The sequence below is a fragment of the Pristis pectinata genome, chromosome 7 (assembly GCF_009764475.1).
Source record: "Pristis pectinata isolate sPriPec2 chromosome 7, sPriPec2.1.pri, whole genome shotgun sequence".
Lineage (NCBI taxonomy): Eukaryota > Metazoa > Chordata > Chondrichthyes > Rhinopristiformes > Pristidae > Pristis > Pristis pectinata.
In genome coordinates this window covers 1225332-1248177 of record NC_067411.1, presented here as the reverse complement: position 1 = coordinate 1248177, position 22846 = coordinate 1225332, and the positions used below count along the sequence as shown (strand labels likewise).

Below are 22846 nucleotides of genomic sequence, written 5' to 3'. Positions count from 1 at the left end.
ACCCATCGAAGGTGGTCTCCGCCTGGCAACGAATGATACTTGGGTCATCCTTTTGTATCTGAACAGACCTACCTTGCGTTGGACCATCATGGGTACCGTCCTTCTCGGTGTCCCTGCCCCCCTCCGGGCCCTCGTTCCCCTGTCCCTTCTCACAGGGCGTTGCTGTGCTCTACCTGATCCATTATTACATTTCCCCCAAGCCCTCATTTCAGGGAAGGTAGACGGGGCCGGCCCGAGGGGGGACACCACCGCCAGGATGGGAGGGACCCCTTGCACAGACACAATAGCTCGATTGATTTGTTCCCGATGCATGCTCATAACTGAGACGCAGAAAGGAATTACAGAGTCCCATTGTCACAGGCACCAGTCCTGAAGTCAGGAGCACAGCCCGTGGGCGTGCGGACCCCATTGCTATTTCCCTCGAGGTTCTTTGACCTGACAGTCTCCTGCTCCTTCACCGGGACTTCCCTTGCACTTTGGGAGCCATTCTGGTGGTCAGCAGCACTGGGTAGGGACCCTTCCACCTCAGGGAAAGAATTCTTTTCAAGTGATTTAACATACAGTATACCATGTCACCTGGTTTAAAAGGGTGCTTCTGCTGGTTGAGGTTGGGCTTCCCTTAGTCTAAGGGAGAGTTTTCTCGTCTGTCCACACGGGTGGTCTCTGCCTTTGTCAAGGGGCCCAATTCCAGTGGTCATGGGTCTTCCCACCAACACCTCAACAGCACTCAGGCCCCTGGTTCTGCTGATATGATGTCTTGAGGTGGACAGGGTTATGGGCAGGGCTTCTGGCCACGTTAACCCGTTGCTTTGACGTACCTTGGCCAGGCTTGCCTTGAGAGACCCGTTAGCTCTTTCCACCATTCCCGTGGACTGGGATTGCTAGGGGATATGTAGCTTCGGTACATACGTTTGCTGTTCTATCCTTGGCGTGTATACATGCCCAGGTGAGAGCAAAAATCTCCTCAGCCTGGGCGGAGGTTCAGGGGGGGCAGTGCACACGCTTCCAGAATGGAGTGACCACTGACCCATGGGAGTGGGGTGAAGAACCGTCAGTGAAAAGCACAATGTCTGGGTTATTCGGGGGGGGGGGGGGGGGAGGATTGAAGGTTGGGGCGAGGGGACGAACCGAATCAAACACAAGGAGGCAGTCGTGTTCTCCTTCTCTTCCTCCCACTGGGAGGGGAGTGGCGGGGTTGAGGGCTGGAGCTCAAGGTTAGGATTGGATAACAGCGTGACCTCGTACCCGGTTCGTCTCGCAGCCGTGAAACGTCGTGTGGCTGCTGAACTGAGCGGTAACGAGACGGCATGTGGTGCCTGGCCCAGAACAACGGGAGTGGGTTTGTCGGCCATTCCAGCAGCTACAGACCTCAGGCACTCCCCCAACTACTGGCGGAGGCTGCGCTGAGAAGTCCCCTCCCCAGGCCCCCGGGTTCCTTGGCGAATCCCTGCTTTACGCTCACCTACAGCGCGGAGGGTTGTCTGTGACCAGGGATTCCAAGGGCTGGTGTTTTCAATGAGGGACTCCTTCAGGACCCTTTCCTCCGTCCATTCTATGTCGGTCGGCTCGCTTTGGAGTGTGGGCTGTGGGAGGATGGAGCCCACCTCGGGTATCCATTGTCGGCAATAGTTCGGCAGACCCAGAAAGCACAGCATTTCTCTGGTGTTCTCGGGTCGAGCCGAGGGCAGTAGGCGGACCGGAGCACGGGAGGGTCCGGACCGCCGCAGCCTCAGTGTACCCTGGTCCGAAAGGGAAGTGAGATTGGCTGGCGGAGGGGGGGAAGAACGTTGGTGTCCGGGACTGTGGGGGTGAGCGGGACCACTGGTTGATGGCGCTAAGGTCCCGGACAAAACCCCATTCACCTTTGCGTCCCGCTTTAGGAATGGGCAAACTAGGCGCGTTGCCCGGACTCTGGGTTGGACACAAGACGCCGTGTTCCAGCAGGGCGGCTATGATAGGTTTAATTCCCGTCTCAGCGTGTCCAACAGGCGATACTGTTTCATGCATGGCCGCGGCGCACGGGGCTTCGATTTAACCTGGTGCGGAGCGCCGGACACTCGGAGGCCGACATGGTTTTTGTGCCTTGCCCATACATAGCGTATCAGGCACCTCCCGCAGGAAGGGCGGGGAGAGCTGGTCGGTGGGGGGGGGGGGGGCAGTTTGGAACCTCAAATTGTGACTCGCATTCTCCTTGGGCGCTCTGAATAAATCCAGAGAGTGTGGACAGCACCCGTCTGAATGGGGCCTGCCTCGGTCCCCACAGTGATGGGGTAGAGGGCGTCTCTTTCTGCAGGGACTCTTAACGCGGGGCCTCCCTACCCAGGGGTGGCTGGTGGCATGGTGAAGGTGGCCGTGGAGGAGAAGGCAACCAGAGAGACCGATTTTGGTCCCATGGCAAACAGTGCTTCTTTGGTTGGCGTCAACTCCACCTCAGCCCCATTCCCAGGGGATGGAAGAAGATCCGTGTCTGAACTGAACTTTCTGGGTCACGTTTAGGCAGGGATGGGCTTTGGATGCATGTGCGCCGGGCTCCTGGGTTTCAGGAAACGACGCTGCGACAGCCTGTAGACAAGGATCAGGTGGAGCCAATGCAGGGGCATCCTTCAGCAGGGCCACCAAGGGTGACAGGTAACTGCACCAGGCCTCGCCCAAGGGGAGTATCGGGCAACTGCCCGCAGTAGCTTGTTCGTTACCTGGTGTGCTCTTTGTACCGAAGCCTCAGGCACTGGAGGTACAATCCTTGTGGGGTGCAGTGAACTGTTTAGAGGGCCTGTCTCCCAAGGAGAACAACAGGCAGATGTCCTGCTAGCACAAATTTCTCATCTACAACCAACACCCCTGGTGTGACGGGGACTGATTGGGACATGGTTCCACCAGGGGGATTCCGGCAACCCCAACAGTAGAAACCCTGTGGGAGCTCAAAGGAAGTGAGGGGGGGGGCACCAGAATTGATCAGACCTCCACTAGTTTTCCACTCATTGATACCTTCAGGCCATCCCCAGGGTGGGTGGAGGGTCTGACCATGGCTGCCTGCACCGCCATCCTCCCCAGCACCCCCATTGGTTTTGAGGAAAGGGGCTGTTCACAGGGAATGGGGCCCAGGTCGCTGGTGCTTGTTCTGGTGGGCTGTGGGCAGGGGCCTCTGATTGACAGTCCTGCACCCAATGTCCTTTCTTCCCGCATCTACGACAAGCGTCATTTCCCTTATCTCTCCAGGGTCCCCTCCACCTCTCAGCCTCGCCCACTATCCCTTATCCCACCGGTCCTCTGGAGAAATTGTCCTTTGGGGTCAGGTCTTCAGGTAAAAAAATCTGTTTAACCATAGAACCATACAGCACAAAACAGGCCCTTCGGCCCACCATGTCGTGCCGTCCATCAAACCACCCTCACACTATCTAACCCTTTCCTCCCGCATATCCCTCTATCTCACATTCCTCCATGTGCCTATCCAACAAGCTCTTGAACCTGTTCAATGTATCTGCCTCCACCACCACCCCAGGCAGTGCATTCCATGCACCAACCACTCTCTGGGTGAAAAACCTCCCCCTGACATCTCCCCTGAACCTCCCACCCATAACCTTAAAGCCATGCCCTCTCGTCTTGAGCATTGGTGCCCTGGGAAGGAGGCGCTGGCTGTCTACTCTATCTATTCCTCTCAATATTTTATATACCTCTATCATGTCTCCCCTCATCCTCCTCCTTTCCAGTGAATAAAGCCCTAGCACCTTAAGCCTCTCCTCATATTCAATACTCTCTAATCCAGGCAGCATCCTGGTAACTCTCCTCTGCACCCTCTCCAACGCCTCCACATCCTTCCTATAATGCGGCGACCAGAACTGAACACAGTACTCTAAGTGTGGTCTAACTAGAGTTTTCTAAAGCTGCATCATCACTTCGTGGCTCTTAAACTCAATCCCACGATTTATGAAAGCTGACATCCCATTGGCCTTCTTAACTGCTCTGTCCACCTGTGAGGCAACTTTCAGTGATCTGTGAATATGAACCCCCAGATCCTTCTGCTCCTCTACACTGCCAAGTACCTTGCCATTTACCTTGTACTCTGCCCTGGAGTTTGTCCTTCCAAAGTGTACCACCTCACACTTCTCTGGATTGAACTCCATCTGCTACTTGTCAGCCCAGCTCTGCATCCTATCAATATCCCTCTGTAAGTTCCAACAGCCCTCCACACTATACACAACACCGCCGATCTTAAGTGTCATCTGCAAACTTACTAACCCAGCCTTCCACCCCCTCATCTAAATCATCTATAAATATCACAAAAAGTAGAGGTCCCAGAACCGATCCCTGCGGGACACCACTAGTCACTACCCTCCAATCCGAGGGCACTCCTTCCACCACAACCCTCTGCTTTCTACAGGTAAGCCAATTCCTAATCCACACAGCCAAGCTTCCCTGGATCCCTTGGCCTCTGACTTTCTGAAGAAGCCTACCAAGAGGAACCTTATCAAACACTTTACTAAAATCCATATAGACCACATCCACCGCACTACCCTCATCAATCTTCCTCGTCACCTCCTCAAAGAACTCTCAGGCTTGTGAGGCAAGATCTTCCCTCACAAAGCCATGCTGGCTGTCCCTAATCAGTCCATGATTCTCCAGGTGTTCATAGATCCTATCCCTTAGAATCCTTTCTAACAGCTTACCCACCGCAGATGTAAGGCTCACCGGTCTGTAATTCCCTGGACTATCCCTACTACCTTTTTTGAACAAGGGGACAACATTCGCCACCCTCCAATCCTCCGGCACCATCCCCGTGGACAACGAGGACTCAAAGATCCTTACCAGCGGTTCAGCAATCTCCTCCCCCGCCTCTCGAAGCAGCCTGGGGAAAATCCCATCAGGCGCCAGAGATTTATCTGTCTTGATATTATTTAACAACTTCAACACATCCTCTCTCTTGATATCCACAACCTTGAGAACATTACCCTTACCAGCACTCCCTTCCGCGTCATCAAGACCCCTCTCCCTGGTGAATACCGAAGAGAAGTATTCATTGAGAACTTCTCCCACTTCCACCGCCTCCAGGCAAATTCTCCCACCTTTGTCCTTAATCGGACCTACCTTCACCCTAGCCATCCTCCTACCCTTCACGTACGTGAAAAAGGCCTTGGGATTTTCCTTAACCCTACTAGCCAATGCCTTTTCATGTCCCCTTCTAGCTCTCCTCAGCCCTTTCTTAAGTTCCTTCCTCGCTACCCTATATTCCTCACGGGCCCTGTCTGAATCTTGCTGCTTATACCTCACGTATGCTACCTTCTTCTCCCTAACAAGTCGTTCCACCTCTCTCGTCACCCACGGTTCCTTCACTCTGCCATTCCTTCTCTGCCTCACCGGGATGTATTTATCCCTAACATCCTGCATAAGATCCCTGAACATCGACCACATCTCCATGGTACATTTCCCTTCAAAATCCCACTTTACACTCCCAAGTTGTCTCCTTATAGCCTCATAGTTCGCCCTTCCCCAAGTAAATATCTTCTTGTCCTCTCTGCACCTGTCCCTGTCCATGACAATTTTAAAGGTTATGGAGCAATGATCACTGTCCCCCAAATGCTCACCCACCAATAGATCCTTCACCTGTCCCGGTTCATTTCCTAAAACTAGATCTAACATGGCATTCCCTCTAGTCAGCCTGTCGACATACTGCGTCAGGAATCCCTCCTGGACATTTAAAAAATTCCGTCCCATCTGAACCTTTGGCACTAAGCAGGTTCCAGTCTATATTTGGGAAGTTGAAGTCTCCCATTATAACAACCCTGTTATTTTTGCTTCTCTCCAAACACTACCTGCCAATCTGCTCCTCTATATCTCTACTGCTACCGGGGGGCCTATAGAATACTCCTAGTAGAGTAACTGCTCCTTTCTTGTTCCTTAACTCCACCCATACAAACTCTAGAGATGATCCTTCTACAACATCCATCTTTTCCACAGCCGTAACAGTGTCCCTGACCAGTATCGCCACCCCTCCACCTCTTCTCCCCCCTTCCCTATCCCTCTTAAAACACCGAAAACCAGGAATATTCAATATCCACTTCTCTCCTGACGTCAGCCACGTCTCAGTAATAGCCACGATATCATAGTCCCCCATACTTATCCAAGCCCTCAGTTCATCCCCCTTATTCCTGACACTTCTTGCATTTAAGTAAACACACTTCAGTCCATCTACCTTACTACTTTTATAGCCTGTACTCTGCTTCTCCTTCCTCAAAGCCTCTCTACCTGTCAGATCTAACTTTTCCCCATTCCCTTCTTCCTCTGACCTACTCCTCCAGTTCCCTTCCCCCTCACAAACTAGTTTAAACCCTCCCGAACCACCCTAGCAAACCTAGCCGCAAGGATATTGGCCCCCTTCTGGTTCAGGTGTAACCCATCCTCTCTGTACAGGTCCCACCTTCCCAAGAAGAGATCCCAATGATCCAGAAATCTAAATCCCTCCCTCCTGCACCAGCTTCTCAGCCACACATTTATCTGCCACCTCCTCCTATTCCTGCCTTCACTATCACGTGGCACCGGCAGCAATCCTGAGATTGCTACCATTGAGGTCCTGTTCCTCAGTCTTCTGCCTAGCTCCCTGAACTCGCTCTCCAGGACCTCATCCCCCTTCCTACCTATGTCGTTGGTGCCAACATGGACCACAACTTCTGGCTGCTCTCCCTCCCGCTCCTGTGGACCCGATCAGTGGCATCCCAGACCCTGGCACCTGGGAGGCAACATACCATCCGGGATTCATGCTCACTGCCACAGAACCTCCTGTTTCCCTGACTATCGAGTCCCCTATCACTACCGCATGTCTCTTTCCCACCCTTCCCTTCTGAGCAGCAGTACCAGTCCCAGTGCCAGAGACCTGGTAACTGCAGCTAGGCCCCTGCAGGTCATCCCCCTCAACAGCCTCCAAGGCGGAAAACCTGTTACTGAGGGGAACAGCCTCCAGGGTTCCCTGCTCTGTCTGCCTGCCTGACTTCTTCTTCCTCTTCCCTCCCCTGACAGTCACCATTCTATCTGCATCCTGAACCTCAGATGTACCTGCTCTAAGGGGGGTGACTGCCTCCTGATGGACCGTGTCTACATAACTCTCTCCCTCCCTTATGCTGCACAGTGTTTGTAGCTGTGACTCCAGCTCATCAACTCTGAGCCAAAGTTCGTCCAGCCTCAAGCACTTACTGCAGATGTGGCCATCTTGGACTGCAGCAAGGTCCACGAGTTCCCACATCAAACAGCTGTGGCATATGACCATGTCCTCCATCTGACTACCTTGTTTTTACCCCCTAGTTAATCCCACCTACAAATCTATAATAGACAACAGGTAAACCTTACCTTTACCTACTTACCAGCTACTTACCCTCCTTGCCCCTTCACACCGAAGCCCCTTGAGCCAAAGCCCAGAACAGACTGCTGCCTCTCACTCAGCTGCCCGCTCCGACGCTGCCCGCTCTATAGGCTGTTTGCTTTTTTAAGCTGCCCGCGTCCCGCCTGCGCAGCCCAGCCCCCACTCGACTAGTTAGAAAAAACTTTTAAAACGCTTACTAAAGAAAGTTGTAAAAATCTAACCCTTACACTTAAAACCCTAATAAAAGTGTTAAACAGAAAAAACTTAGCTGCTCCGAAGCCCTTGAGTCCTCATTATCCACATTAACAAGGGAGGTGACGATTTCAGACCAATCATTTCTTTGCCAGGTCAAATTTGCCAACTTGTAGGCATGGGCAACATGTGCTGTACTGTTCTATGTTCCCTCTTCAGGGCCTCATCTCTTTTCCTACCTATGTCATTGGTACCAATATGTACCAGGACTTCTGGTTGTTCACCCTCCCCCTTCAGAATGCTGTGGACCTGATCTGAGATGTCCCAGACCCTGGCACCCGGGAGGCAACATACCACCCAGGAGTCTCTTTCACATCCACAGAATCTCCTGTCTGCCCCCCTTACTATGGAATCACCTATCACTACCGCTCTCCTCTTCTCCCCCCCCCCCCCCCCCCCCCCTTCCCTTCTGCACCACACAAGCAGGCTCAGTGTGAGAGACCTGGTCACTGCAGCTTTCCCCTGGTAGGTTCCCCCACTCCCTCCGCCCCAACAGTATTCAAAGCAGTATACCTGTTATTCAGGGGAACGGCCACAGGGGTACTCTGCACTACCTGCCTATTCTCCTGACAGTCACCCACCTACCTGCCTGCTGCAGCTTCAGAGTGACTGCCTCCCTGTAGCTCACATTTATGAACTCCTCAGTATCCCGTAGGAGCTGAAGGTCATCCAGCTCCAGTTCCCTCACACGGTCTGTAAGGAGCTGCAGCTGGATGCACCTCATGCAGATGTAGTTATCAGGGAGACTGGAGGTCTCCCAGAACTCCCACAGCTCACAAGCTGCACACACCACTGACCCTGGAGCCGTTCTCACTACTCTGGCCTGGCACTGAAGGAAACACCAAAGCAAAGAAAGAAAGCTACCAGAGACTTACCTTCGCATTGTCTTATTGAAGCCTCTTGAGCCAAAGCCTCAGTCCACCAACCCCCACCCCCCCAACACTAGCCACCCCCACAATGGCTACTCCACTTACACTTGCCTTACCTTTATTTTCTGCTGTTATTCAGCCCATCAATTGGTAACAATCTGCAAATGTGCCTCATTTGGACTCTTGCAAGGTGAAAGTCACCAGCTCAGGCACAGAGACTCACCTGTGTTCAACCTGCAGGGGTGACCCTGATCTTTCCATTGCCTGAGGAACAACACCTTCACTTCCATCTGAGAACATTGCATCTCTTGGGACTCAATATCAAATTCAACAATTTCAGGTAACTCGCTTTCTCTGTATTCAAAACATGAAACATTTTCTGGTTGTATTTCAGATTTTCACAGAATCATTAAACAACCTGGTCTACTCCCATTGTCCTGTACTGTCCCAACAGCCCACATCAATATCTAACTAGTCCCACAGAGAAAACTCCACCCAGACAGCACTGAAGGTCAAATTGAACCCGTGTCTCTGGTGCTGCAAGGCAGTGGCACTACCACTGTGCCACCGAGCTGCCTCACTGTCCGTGGTCGTTACTTCCAGCAGCTCCTTCAACGTGCACTGGTGGTTTCTTGGTTTATCTTTACATTCTTTTCTGAACAATCATCCAGTTAACCGGCAGTGCCTCGTGTCCAGGGAAGATTCGAAGATTACAGCAGTACCTTTGAAATTTCTATTCTCTGTCCCCTCAACAACCAGAAGCCACGTCATCCTGAGCCAGTGATGTAACTACTGTCAGACTCTTAGTATCTCCCCTTCAGCAAATTATATCGTCCAGACATCACCTCAGTGACCCCTGTTTCCTGCATTAAAGTCGATGCACAGTGAGCTGAGACCTTCCTTCTGCTCCCACCCGTAGGTCTCTGTTTCTATTATTATTCCATGACTTCCTGACCCACAGACCACAATCAGTGAGGATCGGCAGCAACACCTCTGGCACGATTATTCTCAACACTTGTCCCCCACAAGGCTGTGTCCTCAGCCCTCTACTCCCTATACACTCATGACTGCATGACCAGAATCTGCTCTAACTTCATCTACAAGTTTGCAGATGATACCACCGCAGTGGGCCATGTCTCAAATAACGATGAGTCGGAGTACAGGAAGGAGATAGAGAGGCTAGTGACATGGTGTCATGACAACAACCTTTCCCTCAATGTCAGCAAAACAAAAGAGCTGGTCATTGACTTCAGGAAAGGGGGCGGTGTACATGCACCTGTCTACATCAATGGTGCTGAGGCTGAGAGGGTTGAGAGCTTCAAGTTCCTGGGAGTGAACATCACCAACAGCCTGTCCTGGTCCAACCACATAGATGCCACGGCCAAGAAAACTCACCAGCACCTCTGCTTTCCAGAAGGCTAAAGAAATTTGGCACGTCCCTGTCGACACTCATCGATTTTTACCAATGCACGATAGAAAGCATCCTATCTGGATGTATCATGGCTTGGTACGGCAACTGCTCTGCCCATGACTGCAAGAAACTGCAGAGAGTTGTGGACACAGCCCAGTGCGTCACGGAAACCAGCCTCCCCTCCTTGGACTCTGTCTTTACCTCTCGCTGCCTTGGTGAAACAGCCAACATAATCAAAGACCCCACTCACCCCAGACATTCTCTCTCCTCTCTCCTCTCCCATTGCACAGAAGATACAAATGCCTGAAAGCATGTACCACCAGGTTCAAGGGCAGCTTCTATCCTGCTGTTACAAGAGTATTGAACCCAAGTACTCTTGACTTCACAATCTACCTCATTATGACCTTGCACCTTATTGTCTGCCTGCACTGCACTTTCTCTGTAACTGTGACACCATATTCTGTGTTCTGTTATTGTTTTACCCTGTACTACCTCAGTGCCCTGATGTGATGAATTGATCTGTATGAACGGTGTGCAGGACAAGTCTCTCACTGCATGTGACAATAATAACCCAATTCCAAGTCAGTTTTCTGTTACACCTGCTACCTCTCTGCCATTACCACTTCCCGCACAACTTCCTCTCTCTACTTTCCATAGCCAGCGTTTCGCTCGTGTAATCAGCCTGACAGAACTCACAAGCTGCAAGCTCGTCGTTACGTTCTTCGTCTCACTGTCGCTCAGAGACCACAGGCTGTGTAGTTATTAAACCTTACCTCATTACCCAGCTTTCCCACCACACTGGATATCCAGTGAGGGTCAGTGTGTGTGTGTGGGACCCTTCCCCCAGTGAGGGTCAGTGTGTGTGTGGGACCCTTCCCCCAGTGAGGGTCAGTGTGTGTGTGGGACCCTTCCCCCAGTGAGGGTCAGTGTGTGTGTGGGACCCTTCCCCCAGTGAGGGTCAGTGTGTGTGTGGGACCCTTCCCCCAGTGAGGGTCAGTGTGTGTGTGGGACCCGTCCCCCCGTGAGGGTCAGTGTGTGTGGGACCCGTCCCCCCGTGAGGGTCAGTGTGTGTGTGTGTGGGACCCTTCCCCCAGTGAGGGTCAGTGTGTGTGTGGGACCCTTCCCCCAGTGAGGGTCAGTGCGTGTGTGTGGGACTGTCCCCCAGTGAGGTCAATGTGTGGCCTCATTCACCAGTGAGGGTCAGTGTGTCACTGGGATACAGTCTCACACACACTGACCTGTTGTATTAAGTTGTGTTTAGACAAGAATAAGGTCCCTCGTGTTACTGTTCTTCTCAATGAAAGAGAGTAACTAAAGGCTCAGTCCTTGAGTGTCCATGATAGGAGCTTGGCCCTGTGGAATACTCGCCCTGTAATACCTGGGGAGTCAGGGAGACCCCCAGTGTCCCTGCCAACCATGTGTGCAGGACATGTGTCCAGCTGCAGCTCCTGACCGATCACGTTGCACATCTGGAGCTGTGAATGGCCTCAGTATGGGGCATGTGTGAGGATATGGTGGACGGCACCGTTAATGAGCTGGTCACGCTGCGAGCAGTGACTGCACTGGTAGAACAGCAATAGGTTACCAGCAGGAGGTGCAGGGGTCCCCTGTGGCCATCCCCTCTCAAACAGACCATGTTGGATCGTGTTGGAGGGGGGCTGGACCTCAGGAGAAGGAGAAACAGGCAGGTTTGTGGCTCCACAGCTCTGTCTCCGGAATAGGAGGGGTGGGAAAGGCAAGGGGGCAACCGGGACGTGGGACTCAGTTGTACGGGGAGCAGTCATGCATCTCAGTGGCTGTAAACTAAATGACCTGTTGCCTCCCAGGTGCCAGGGTCAGGGATGTCTCAGAGCGGCTGCAGGAAGGGCAAGGAACGGCTGGTGGTCGTGGTCCAGATCAGTACCAGACATAGGTAGAAAATGAGATGGGTGAACTTGGGGAACCATAGAACCATACAGCACAAAACAGGCCCTTCGGCCCACCGTGTCATGCTGTCCATCAGACCACCCTCACACTACCTAACCCCTTCCTTCCGCAGATCCCTCTATCTCACGTTCCTCCATATGCCTATCCAACAAGCTCTTGAACCTGTTCAATGTATCTGCCTCCACCACCACCCCAGACAGTGCATTCCAAGCACCAACCACTCTTTGGGTGAAAAACCTCCCTCTGACATCTCCCCTGAACCTCCCACCCATAACCTAAAGCCATGCCCTCTCGTCTTGAGCATTGGTGCCCTGGGAAGGAGGTGCTGACTGTATCTATTCCTCTCAATATTTTATATACCTCTATCATGTCTCCTCTCATCCTCCTCCTTTCCAATGAATAAAGCCCTAGCACCTTAAGCCTCTCCTCATATTCAATACCCTCCAATCCAGGCAGCATCCTGGTAACTCTCCTCTGCACCCTCTCCAATGCCTCCACATCCTTCCTATAATGAGGCGACCAGAACTGAACACAGTACTCTAAATGTGGCCTAACTAGAGTTTTGTAAAGCTGCATCATAACCTCGCAGCTCTTAAACTCAATCCCGCGACTTATGAAAGCCAACATCCCATTGGCCTTCTTAACTGCTCTTTCCACCTGTGAGGCAACTTTCAAAGAACTGTGAATATGAACCCCCAGATCCCTCTGCTCCTCCACACTGCTAAGTACCTTGCTGTTTACCCTGTACCTTGCCCTGGAGTTTGTCCTTCCAAAGTGTACCACCTCACACTTCTCCGGATTGAACTCCATCTGCCACTTGTCAGCCCAGCTCTGCATCCTATCAATATCCCTCTGTAAGCTCCGACAGCCCTCCACACTATCCACAACACCACCTATCTTAGTGTAGTCCGCAAACTTACTAACCCAGCCCCCCACCCCCTCATCTAAGTCATCTATAAATATCACAAAAAGTAGAGGTCCCAGAACCGATCCCTGCGGGACACCACTAGTCACTGCCTTCCAATCCGAGGGCACTCCTTCCACCACAACCCTCTGCTTTCTACAGGCAAGCCAATTCCTAATCCACCCAGCCAAGCTTCCTTGGATCCCTTGGCCTCTGACCTTCTGAAGAAGCCTACCATGAGGAACCTTATCAAATGCCTTACTAAAATCCATGTAAACCACATCCACTGCACTGCCCTCATCAATCTTCCTGGTCACCTCCTCAAAGAACTCTATCAGGCTTGTGAGGCAAGATCTTCCCTTCACAAATCCATGCTGGCTGTCCCTAATCAGTCCATGATTCTCTAGGTGTTCATAAATCCTATCCCTTAGAATCCTTTCTAACAGCTTACCCACCACAGACGTGAGACTCACCGGTCTATAATTCCCTGGCCTATCCCTATTACCTTTTTTGAACAAGGGGACCACATTCCCAATCCTCCAATCCTCCGGCACCACCGCCGTAGACAACGAGGACTCAAAGATCCTTACCAGCGGTTCAGCAATCTCCTCCCTAGCCTCTCGAAGCAGCCTGGGGAAAATCCTGTCAGGCCCCAGAGATTTATCTGTCTTAATATTATTTAACAACTTCAACACATCCTCTCTCTTGATATCAACAACCTCGAGAACATTACCCCTACCAGCACTCCCTTCCGCATCATCCAGACCCCTCTCCCTGGTGAATACCGAAGAGAAGTACTCATTCAGAACTTCTCCCACTTCCGCCGCCTCCAGGCAAATTCTCCCACCTTTGTCCTTAATCGGACCTACCTTCACCCTAGCCATCCTCCTACCCTTCACGTACTTGAAAAAGGCCTTGGGATTTTCCTTAACCCTACTAGCCAAAGCCTTTTCATGTCCCCTTCTAGCTCTCCTCAGCCCTTTCTTAAGTTCCTTCCTCGCTACCCTATATTCCTCACGGGCCCTGTCTGAACCTTGCTGCTTATACCTCACGTATGCTACCTTCTTCTCCCTAACAAGTCGTTCCACCTCTCTCGTCACCCACGGTTCCTTCACCCTGCCATTCCTTCTCTGCCTCACCGGGACATATTTATCCCTAACATCCTGCATAAGATCCCTGAATATTGACCACATCCCCATGGTACATTTTCCTTCAAAAAGGACATCCCAATTTACACTCCAAGTTCTCTCCTTATAGCCTCATAGTTAGCCCTTCCCCCAATTGAAAAACCTCTTGTCCTCTCTGCACCTGTCCCTGTCCATGACAATTTTAAAGGTTATGGAGCAATGGTCACTGTCCCCCAAATGCTCACCCACCAATAGATCCTTCACCTGTCCCGATTCATTTCCTAAAACTAGATCTAGCATGGCATTCCCTCTAGTCGGCCCGTCAACGTACTGCGTCAGGAATCCCTCCTGGACACATCTAACAAATTCTGTCCCATCTAAACCTTTGGCACAAAGCAGGTTCCAGTCTATATTTGGGAAGTTGAAGTCTCCCATTATAACAACCCTGTTATTTCTGCTTCTCTCCAAACACTGCCTGCCAATCTGCTCCTCTATATCTCTACTGCTACCGGGGGGCCTACAGAATACTCCTAGTAGAGTAACTGCTCCTTTCTTGTTCCTTAACTCCACCCATACAAACTCTAGAGATGATCCTTCTACAACATCCATCTTTTCCACAGCCGTAACAGTGTCCCTGACCAGTATCGCCACCCCTCCACCTCTTCTCCCCCCATCCCTATCCCTCTTAAAACACCGAAAACCAGGAATATTCAATATCCACTCCTCTCCTGACGTCAGCCACGTCTCAGTAATAGCCATGATATCATAGTCCCCCATACTTATCCAAGCCCTCAGTTCCCCCCTTATTCCTGACACTTCTTGCATTTAAGTAAACACACTTCAGTCCATCTACCTTACTACTTTTATAGCCTGTATTCTGCTTCTCCTTCCCCAAAGCCTCTCTACCTGTTTGATCTAACTTTTCCCCATTCCCTTCTTCCTCTGACCTACTCCTCCGGTTCCCTTCCCCCTCACAAACTAGTTTAAACCCTCCTGTACCCCCCTAGCAAATCTCGCCGCAAGGATATTGGCCCCCTTCTGGTTCGGGTGTAACCCGTCCTCTCTGTACAGGTCCCACCTTCCCGAGAAGAGTTAGAAGCTAAATTAAAAAGCAGGACCTGAAAGGTAGTAATTTAGGATTACTTCCTGTGCTACAGGAGGGAGGGATTTAGTTTGGTGTGTACTGGTTTTGGGGAAGGTGAGACCTGTACAAGTGGGACAGATTGCACCCGGGCAGGACCAGAACCATTGCCCCATGCGGGGGTGTTTGCTGGTGCTGGGTGGGAAAATTTAAAGTAGAACAGCAGGGGGATAGGAACAGAGCAGGGAGAATGAGGAGGAGGAAACAAGGGTAGAAACCAAAAGACAGGGAACTAAAAAAACAAGGGTGGAGGACAAGAGAGATCATGGGCAAGAGGCAAGCGTAATAATGCTAAGATGACGAAGGAAATTAAAGGAGCAAGCTTAGAGGCATTGTGTCTCAATGTGCAATGTATTCACAATAAGACTGATTTGTTTGATTTAGATTTAGGGAACTAAATGTAATGTTGACAGGAGACTCAGATGCTGGTATCTGGAGCAATATGAAAAGAAATGGAGGACCTCAGCAGGTCAGACAACATCTGTTGAGGGAAATGGATGGTTGAGGTTTTGCGTTAAGACCTTTCATCTGCACTGGAAAGAAGGAGGGGAGATAGCCGGTATAAAAAGCTGGAGGGAAGGATGGAGCAAGAGCCTGGCAGGTGAAAGATGGATCCAGGTGAGGGGGGATAGGCGGCTGAGGGCGGGAATGATGTCAGAAGCTGGGAACTGATTGGTGGAAGTGACAAAGGACTGAAGTGAGAAATCATCTTCAATGGTGAAGTGTCATCTTCAGCCCTTTGTCACCTCCTGGCTGCTGACATCACCCCCATGCTGACTGTCCCTAATTAGGTTTTCCAAATGCTCATAAATTCTATCCCTAAGAATCCTCTCCAATAGCTTCCTCACCACTGACGTGAGACTCACCGGTCTATGGTTTCCAGGATTATCCCTGTTTCCCTTCTTGAACAATGGAACAACATTCGCTACTTACCAGTCCTTCTGGATCTTGCCTGTGGCTAGAGAGGACACAAAGATCTTGGTCAAGGCCCCAGCAATCTCATCTCTTGCCTCTCTCAATAACCTGGGTATATCCCATCAGGCCCTGGGGACTTATCCAACTCAACATTCTTAAAAAGACCCAACATCTCAAAATGCCCTCGCATATTAACACGCTCCGCACTGATCTCCCTGTCCTCCACATCCTTCTCCTTGGTAAATATTGACTTGAAGTACTCACTTAGGACCTCACCCACATGCTCAGCCTCTACACACATGTTCTCTCCTTTATCCTCGTGTGGTCCTACCCTCTCTCTTGCTCGTTCTGTATGTATAGATTCTCTTTGATCCTACTTGCCAAGGGGTTTTCATGGCCCCTCCCAGCTCTTCTAATTCCCTCCTTGAGTTCTTTTCTAGCTTATTTATAATCCCCAAGGGATGTCTTGTTGCTCCTGTACAGGGCCTTGGTGAGACCGCAGCTTGAGCATTGTGTGCAGTTTTAGTCTCCTTATCTGAGGAAGGATGTTCCTACTACAGAGGGAGTGCAGTGAAGGTTCAACAGGATCACTCCTGGCTGGCAGGACTGATGTATGAAGAAAGATAGTGTCAATGAGGCCTATATTCACTAGAGGAGATCTCATGGGAACATAGAAACTTCCAATAGGACTGGACAGACTAGATGCTAGAAGATGTACCCACGGGCTGGGAGTCCAGACGCAGTCGCAGTCTAGGGATAAGGGGTAAGCCATGTGGAACTGATATGAGGGGAGATTTCTTCTGCCAGAGACTGGTGAAGCTGTGGAATTCACCACCACAGATGGAAGTTGAAGCTAGAACGATCCAGGAAAGAAAGCTGGAACAAGGACTGATGATATTGAATGGAGAAGCAGAGTTGATGGGCCAAATGGTCTCCTCTGCTCCTTTCTTTCTTGGGATCTGAAGAGAAAATCTTTTACCCAGAGGGTGTGTGGAACCTGGAACACACTGCCGAGGGGTGACAGAGAAGGAGACACTTAATTATGTAGACAAGTTCTTGAATCTCCAGTTGCTGCTGGATAGGACTGGTAAAGATTCAGCGGTCACCATGGACATGGTGGGCTGAAGGGCCTGTGTCTGTGCTGTGTGACTCTGGCGTGGGGAGCTTCCCCATGCCCCGTGGTGATACCTCTGGAGGTGGCAAGGCTGCTGGTGTGATTGTTTTGGAACATTTAATGTTTCCTTGGTGGGCCGGTTTTTTCTCACTTCCTGCCTGCTCAGTGCTGGTTCATGTGAGGTTTTGTGTAGCCACAGTGATCAGACTGACTCAGTGCGGGGCTTCTCTTCACATGGAGTCTGTCAGCAGCACGGTCCTGGCGTTGTTGGCGATGAGCACGATCCTCCAGCAGGACTCGGTACTGCAGGGTAAGTTCCTTGGTATTATCGAAGGACTAATGGACAGGACACAGGACCAGGTCACAGTTCCCAGCCACTCTAGAGGCTGTCCTCATGCTAGCTGACATCGAATTCAGATGCTCTTACTGAGGCCAAGACTGTTCTCGGAACAGCAGGAGGCCATTCAACCCCTCCACCAGTCTCCTCTATCCCCTTTTTCCAATGATGAATCCAACCTGGATTTTAAGGATTACTCCTGATGCCACATATGGTGCGTAGAGGAAGATAAAGCAGGTGAGTGTGTGGCAGGATGGATGGTTCAGCAGGGAGGGCTTTAGACTTGTGAGGATTGTAGCCTTGTCAGGAGCAAGAGGGACCTGTACGACCCGAATGGGTTTCACCTCAGCAGGACTGGGATCAATATCTTTACAGGGGTGGGGGAAGAGGGTTTGAACCAGCTTGGCTAAGGGTGAAACCTTTCAGGCAAAGCGGGAAGGGGAAGTTAGAAAAGTAGTGAGTGAAAGAAACAAAGTCAGCAATAAAGGAATTAAAGTACAGAAAAATGTAAAAGTAATAAATTGAAGACACTGTGTTTGAATGCTTGTGGAATTGAAGGTAATGAATTATCGGCACAGTAGAGGTGACTGAGTACGATTTGTTGGCACTGGTGAAATGTGGCTGCAGAGCTGGGAACTAAATGTTCCAGCGGTTTGACGTTTAGGAAGGGGAGGCAACAAGGTAAAGAGAGTGGGGTGGAAGACAGATCAGGGGTGAGAAGACAGATCGGGGTGAGAAGACAGATCGGGGGTGAGAGCAGTGCAGTGGTGAGAAAGCAGCTTGACGACAGAGCACAATGTAGAATCAGAATCTATTTGTGTCAAGCTAAGAAATAGCAAAGGACAGAAAACATTGTTAGGTATTATCTACAGGTCATCAACTTGTGGTTGTAATATTGGGCATGGCATGAAGCAGGAAATTAGAGCTGTGTGGAATGGGGCTAATGCAGTAATCAAGGGTTCACTCCACAAAAAGACTGGACAATTACGAGCAAAGATGGAAGGTGAATTCATGGTATACGAGATGCTTTTCTGGGTCAATGCATCCTGGAAGCAACAAGGGAAAAGACAACTTTGTGTCTCATTTTGTGAAATGAGGAAAGGTTGATTGATAATCTTGTTATTAACGGTCCTTTGAGGAAGAGTGACTATGATGTGATGGAACTTGACATTGAAGCTGACATACTTCAGTGCAAATCTAGGATCTTAAATTTCAGCAGAGGTAAATATGAGAGGAGGGTTGACTGTGATAGATTGGGAGAACACATTGAAAGGCACAGCAGTGAAAAGCATTTAAAGAACAAAGTATTTAAAAACAGCATTTAGCATTTTAAAATATAATACAAAGTTTGCAAAAAGATATATTTTAGACACCAAAACCCAATAGGAAAAATGATTCATCTGTGGTTGACAAGAGAAATTAATGTTAACTTAAAGGAAGAGGTTGTAAAGTTGCTTGAAATAGCAGTAGGCTCGAGGTTGGGAGCATCGTAGAACGCAGCAAGGGAGAATCAAGATATTGAGAAAGAAATGCAAGATAGAAACGAGTGACAACAGACCGACAAAAGCATAAACACAGATGGCAAGAACCTTCATAGATACGTAGAAGTGAAGACCAGTGAGGACAAACGTGTGTCCCTTACACCAGAGGGACGAGAATTCACAATGGAAAATAAGTAAATGGTAGCAGAATTAAACAAATACCTGGCGTTGGTGCTTGTGGATGAAGACACAAAAGAAACGTACTGGAGAATTAAGATATATTCAGGAGATGAGGAACTGAAGGGAATATGTACCTACTCAGATACTCGTAGAAGAGAAGTTGGTGAGTGTGAAAACTTATAAATCCTGAAGACTCAAAGTTCAATGTCTCAGGTGTGGCTTATCTTCCAAGGCTCTGTAGATTCTGGAATTGTTCCTGTGGATTAGAGGGCAGCAAATGTGACCCTGCTGTTTAAGAAAGGATGAAAAGAGAAAACAGGGAACTGCAGCCAAACATCCGTAGGAGAGAAAATGCTGGAATTTCTAAAGAAGCGTGTAATAACAGGACATCCTGAAAATAATGATACACCTGAGCAGAGTCAAAATGGATTTATGAAGGGAAATCACAAAGGGCTACAGATGCTGGAATCTGGATGAAAAACACTATGATGCTGGAGGAACTCAGCAGGCCGGGCAGCATCCATGGAGAAAGGCAGGCGGTCAACGTTTCAGGTCAGGACCCTTCTTCAGGACTGAAGATAGGAAAAGGGGAAGCCCAATATATAGGAGGGAAAAGCAGAACAGTGATAGGTGGACAAAAGAGGGGAGGTGGGGTGGGCACAGGGAGGTGATAGGTAGATGCAGGTAAGAGATAGTGATAGGCAGGTGTGGGGGAGGAGGGGAGAGCAGATCCACTGGGGGATGGGTCAAAGGTGAGGAGAAAGAGAAAAGAGAGAGAGAGGCTAGGAAAGGGAGGAAGAGAAGCATGGTGGGGTGGGGGGGGGTGAGGGGAGAGGTGTGGGGAAGGGGGGTGGGGATTACCTAAAGTGGGCGAATTCAATGTTCATGCCATTAGGCTGCAAGGTTCCAAGATGGAAAATGAGGTGCTGTTTGTGCTTGGAATTCTCCTGGCAGTGGAGGAGGCCGAGGACTGACATATCAGTGACAGTGTGGGAGGGGGAGTTGAAGTGACCGGCAAATGGGGAGATGCAGATCGTGGTTACGGACAGAGCGCAGGTGTTCTGTGAAACGGTCACCTAGTCCGCGTTTGGTCTCACCAATGTAGAGGAGGCCACACTTGGAGCACCGAATGCAGTAGATGATATTAAAGGAGGTGGAGTATTTGGATTGCTCTAAGGCTTTTGATAACATCCCCTACAGGAGGTTGGTTAAAAGTTGGAACACACAGAGTTAGGGATAATATACTGATACAGACTGAGAATTGGTTATTGGACAGAAAGCAAAGAGTGGAAATAAACTCCTCAGCTTGTCAGAGAGTGAGGAGTTGGCACCAAGAACCTCGGGCACAACTATCCACAATTTACATCAACTATTTGCCCTAGGAAACAAAATGTCATCTTTCCAGGATTGTTGGTGGTATAATCCCTCTAAACCTTTCGTGTCCACGTACCTGTCTAAATGCTTTTTAAATGTTGTAATTGTACCCTTCTACACCTTCCTCAGTCTGCCCTCTCTGTACCCTCTGTTTGAAATACTTGCCCCTTGGCTTCCCTTTAATTCTTTCCCCTTTCCCTTTAAACCTGCCCTCTAGTTTTAGACCCCCCTACTCTGGGGAAGAATTGTGACCGTCCACCTCACCTCTGCCCCTCCTGATTTTATAAACCTGCACAAGGTCACCCCTCAGCCTCCCTTGCTCCAAGAGTAACTGCCCAAGCCGGTCCAGTCTCCCTGAGTCCTTTAGTACTGGCAACATCCTTCTGAATCTTTAGTGCACCCTCTCCAGTTTAACGAGATCCTGCCTATAGTGTGGTGGCCAGAACTGTGCACAGTACTCCAAGTCCGGTCTCACCAATGTCTTGTACAGTTGTAACATGATGTCCCAACTCTTGTACTCAGTGCCCTAAATGATGAAGGCAAGAATGCCATAAATCATCTTTACCACCTTGTCTCCTTATGTCGCCACTTTCAGGGAACTGCATACTTGTACCCTGTGGTCTCTCTGTTCTACAACTCTCCCCAGGACCCTGCTATTCACTGTGCATGTCTTGTCCTGCTTTATTTTCTCAAAATGAATCAATTCACATTTGTCTGAGTTAAATTCCATCCGCCCCCCCCTTTGCCCACTTTCCCCAGTTGGTTCAGCTCCTGCTGTAACCTGAGACAATCTTCTTCATTGTCCACTTGCTAATCCTGTCACCCTACGCACTCATCCCATTTGCCATTCCTTGGCGCACTTCCCCAGTTCACCTGCATCATGTTGTAACCTCAGACAACCTTCCTCACTGTCTACCATGTCACCAGTTCTGGTGTCATCCATAAATTTACTAATCAATCAACAACATTCTCATCCAGATCATTAATACAGGTGGTGTATGAAAGGGGCCCAGCACCGACCCCTTTGGCCCACCACCGGTCACAGGCCTCCAATCTGAAAAACAACCCTCCACTCCCACCCTCTGACTCCGTACACCAACCAATCTTGTACCCAATTGGCTAGCTCCCCCTGGATCCCACATGTTCTAACCTTCAGGACCAACCTACTATGCAGAACCTCGTCAGAAGCCTTGCTAGAGTTCATGTGGTCAACATCTACCACCCAGTCCTCATCATTCCCCTTTGTCACCTCTTCCAAAAACTCCATCAAATTCATGAGACATGGTTTCCCACACACAAAGCCATGCTGACTATCCCTAATCACTCCTTGCTTTCCAAATGCAGATATATCCAGTCCCTCAGAATCCCCTCCAGTAAATTTCCCACCATTGATGTTAGGTTCACAAGCCTGTAGTTTCCTGGCTTGTCCTTGCAGCCCTTCTTAAATAAAGGCACAACATGAGCCGCCCTCCGGTCTTCCACTACCTCACCCATAGTTATCAGAAATCTCTGCCAGGGCCCCAGCAACTTCTTCCTTATTTGCCGGGAATCCACCTTTTGACAAGATCCTGCATTTTAGGCTCATCCAGAAGACTAAGGCACATGTTATCCATGGAGACATGGTAGATTGGATCCAAAATTGTCTTGGCCTCGAGAGAGAGGGGAGTGGTGGAAGGATGTTATTCTGACTGGAGGTCCGTGACCAGCGGTGTTCCACAGGCGTCAATGCTGGGACCTGTGCTGTCTGTGATAGGTATGAGTAATTTGCATAAGTATGTAGGTAGGCTGATTAGAAAGCTTGCAAAAATTGGCAGAGTTGTGGATAGTGATAAAGGTTGTCAAGCATTCAGCTGGATATAGACCAGCTGGAAATATGGGAAGAGAAATATGGCAGATGGAGTTTATTCCGAACAAGTGTGAGGTGTTGCACTTTGGGAGGTGAAATGTAAGTGGAAAGTGTAGAGTAAATGGCAGAACGCTTAGTGGCATTGATGTACAGAGGGATCTTGGGGTGTAAGTCCATAGTTCCCTAAAAGTGGCAACACAGGTAGTTAAGGTGGTGAAGAAGGTGTACGGTATACTTGCCTTCATTGGTCGGGGTGTTGAGTATAAACTTGGGAAATCAGGCTGTAGCTGTATAAAGTTTTAGTCAGGCCACGTTTAGAGTATTGTGTGCAGTTCTGATCACCACAATACAGGAAGGATGCAGAGGGTTTGGAGAGGGTGCAGAAGAGGTTCACTAGGATGTTGCCTGGATTAGAGAGTATTAGCTTTAAGTAGAGGTTGGACAAATGTGTTGTTTTCTCTGGAGTGTCGGAGGCTGAGGGGAGACCTGATAGAAGTTTATAAAATTATGCAAGGCACTGACAGAGTAGAAGGAGTCTTTCTCCTAGATTGGAAGTGTCAAATACTAGAGGCCATAGCTCCAAATAAGAGGGGAAAATTTAAAGCAGATGTGCGGGTCAAG

General features: G+C 49.9%; 1 protein-coding gene across 2 annotated transcripts in view; it reads left to right on the top strand.

Annotated features, from left to right (window-relative positions):
* Positions 1 to 22846, top strand: part of LOC127572454 (receptor-type tyrosine-protein phosphatase alpha-like) — a 108528-nt gene that overhangs the window by 3896 nt on the left and 81786 nt on the right. The window contains exon 1 of one of the 2 annotated variants that reach the window (XM_052019733.1): positions 17211 to 17317. The exons of the other annotated variant lie outside the window; for it this stretch is intronic. Coding sequence (XP_051875693.1) covers positions 17242 to 17317 — 76 coding nt within the window. The 5' untranslated portion in view covers positions 17211 to 17241. Of the gene's footprint in view, positions 1 to 17210; positions 17318 to 22846 lie in introns of those variants that run through there. 2 annotated transcript variants of the gene reach the window in all.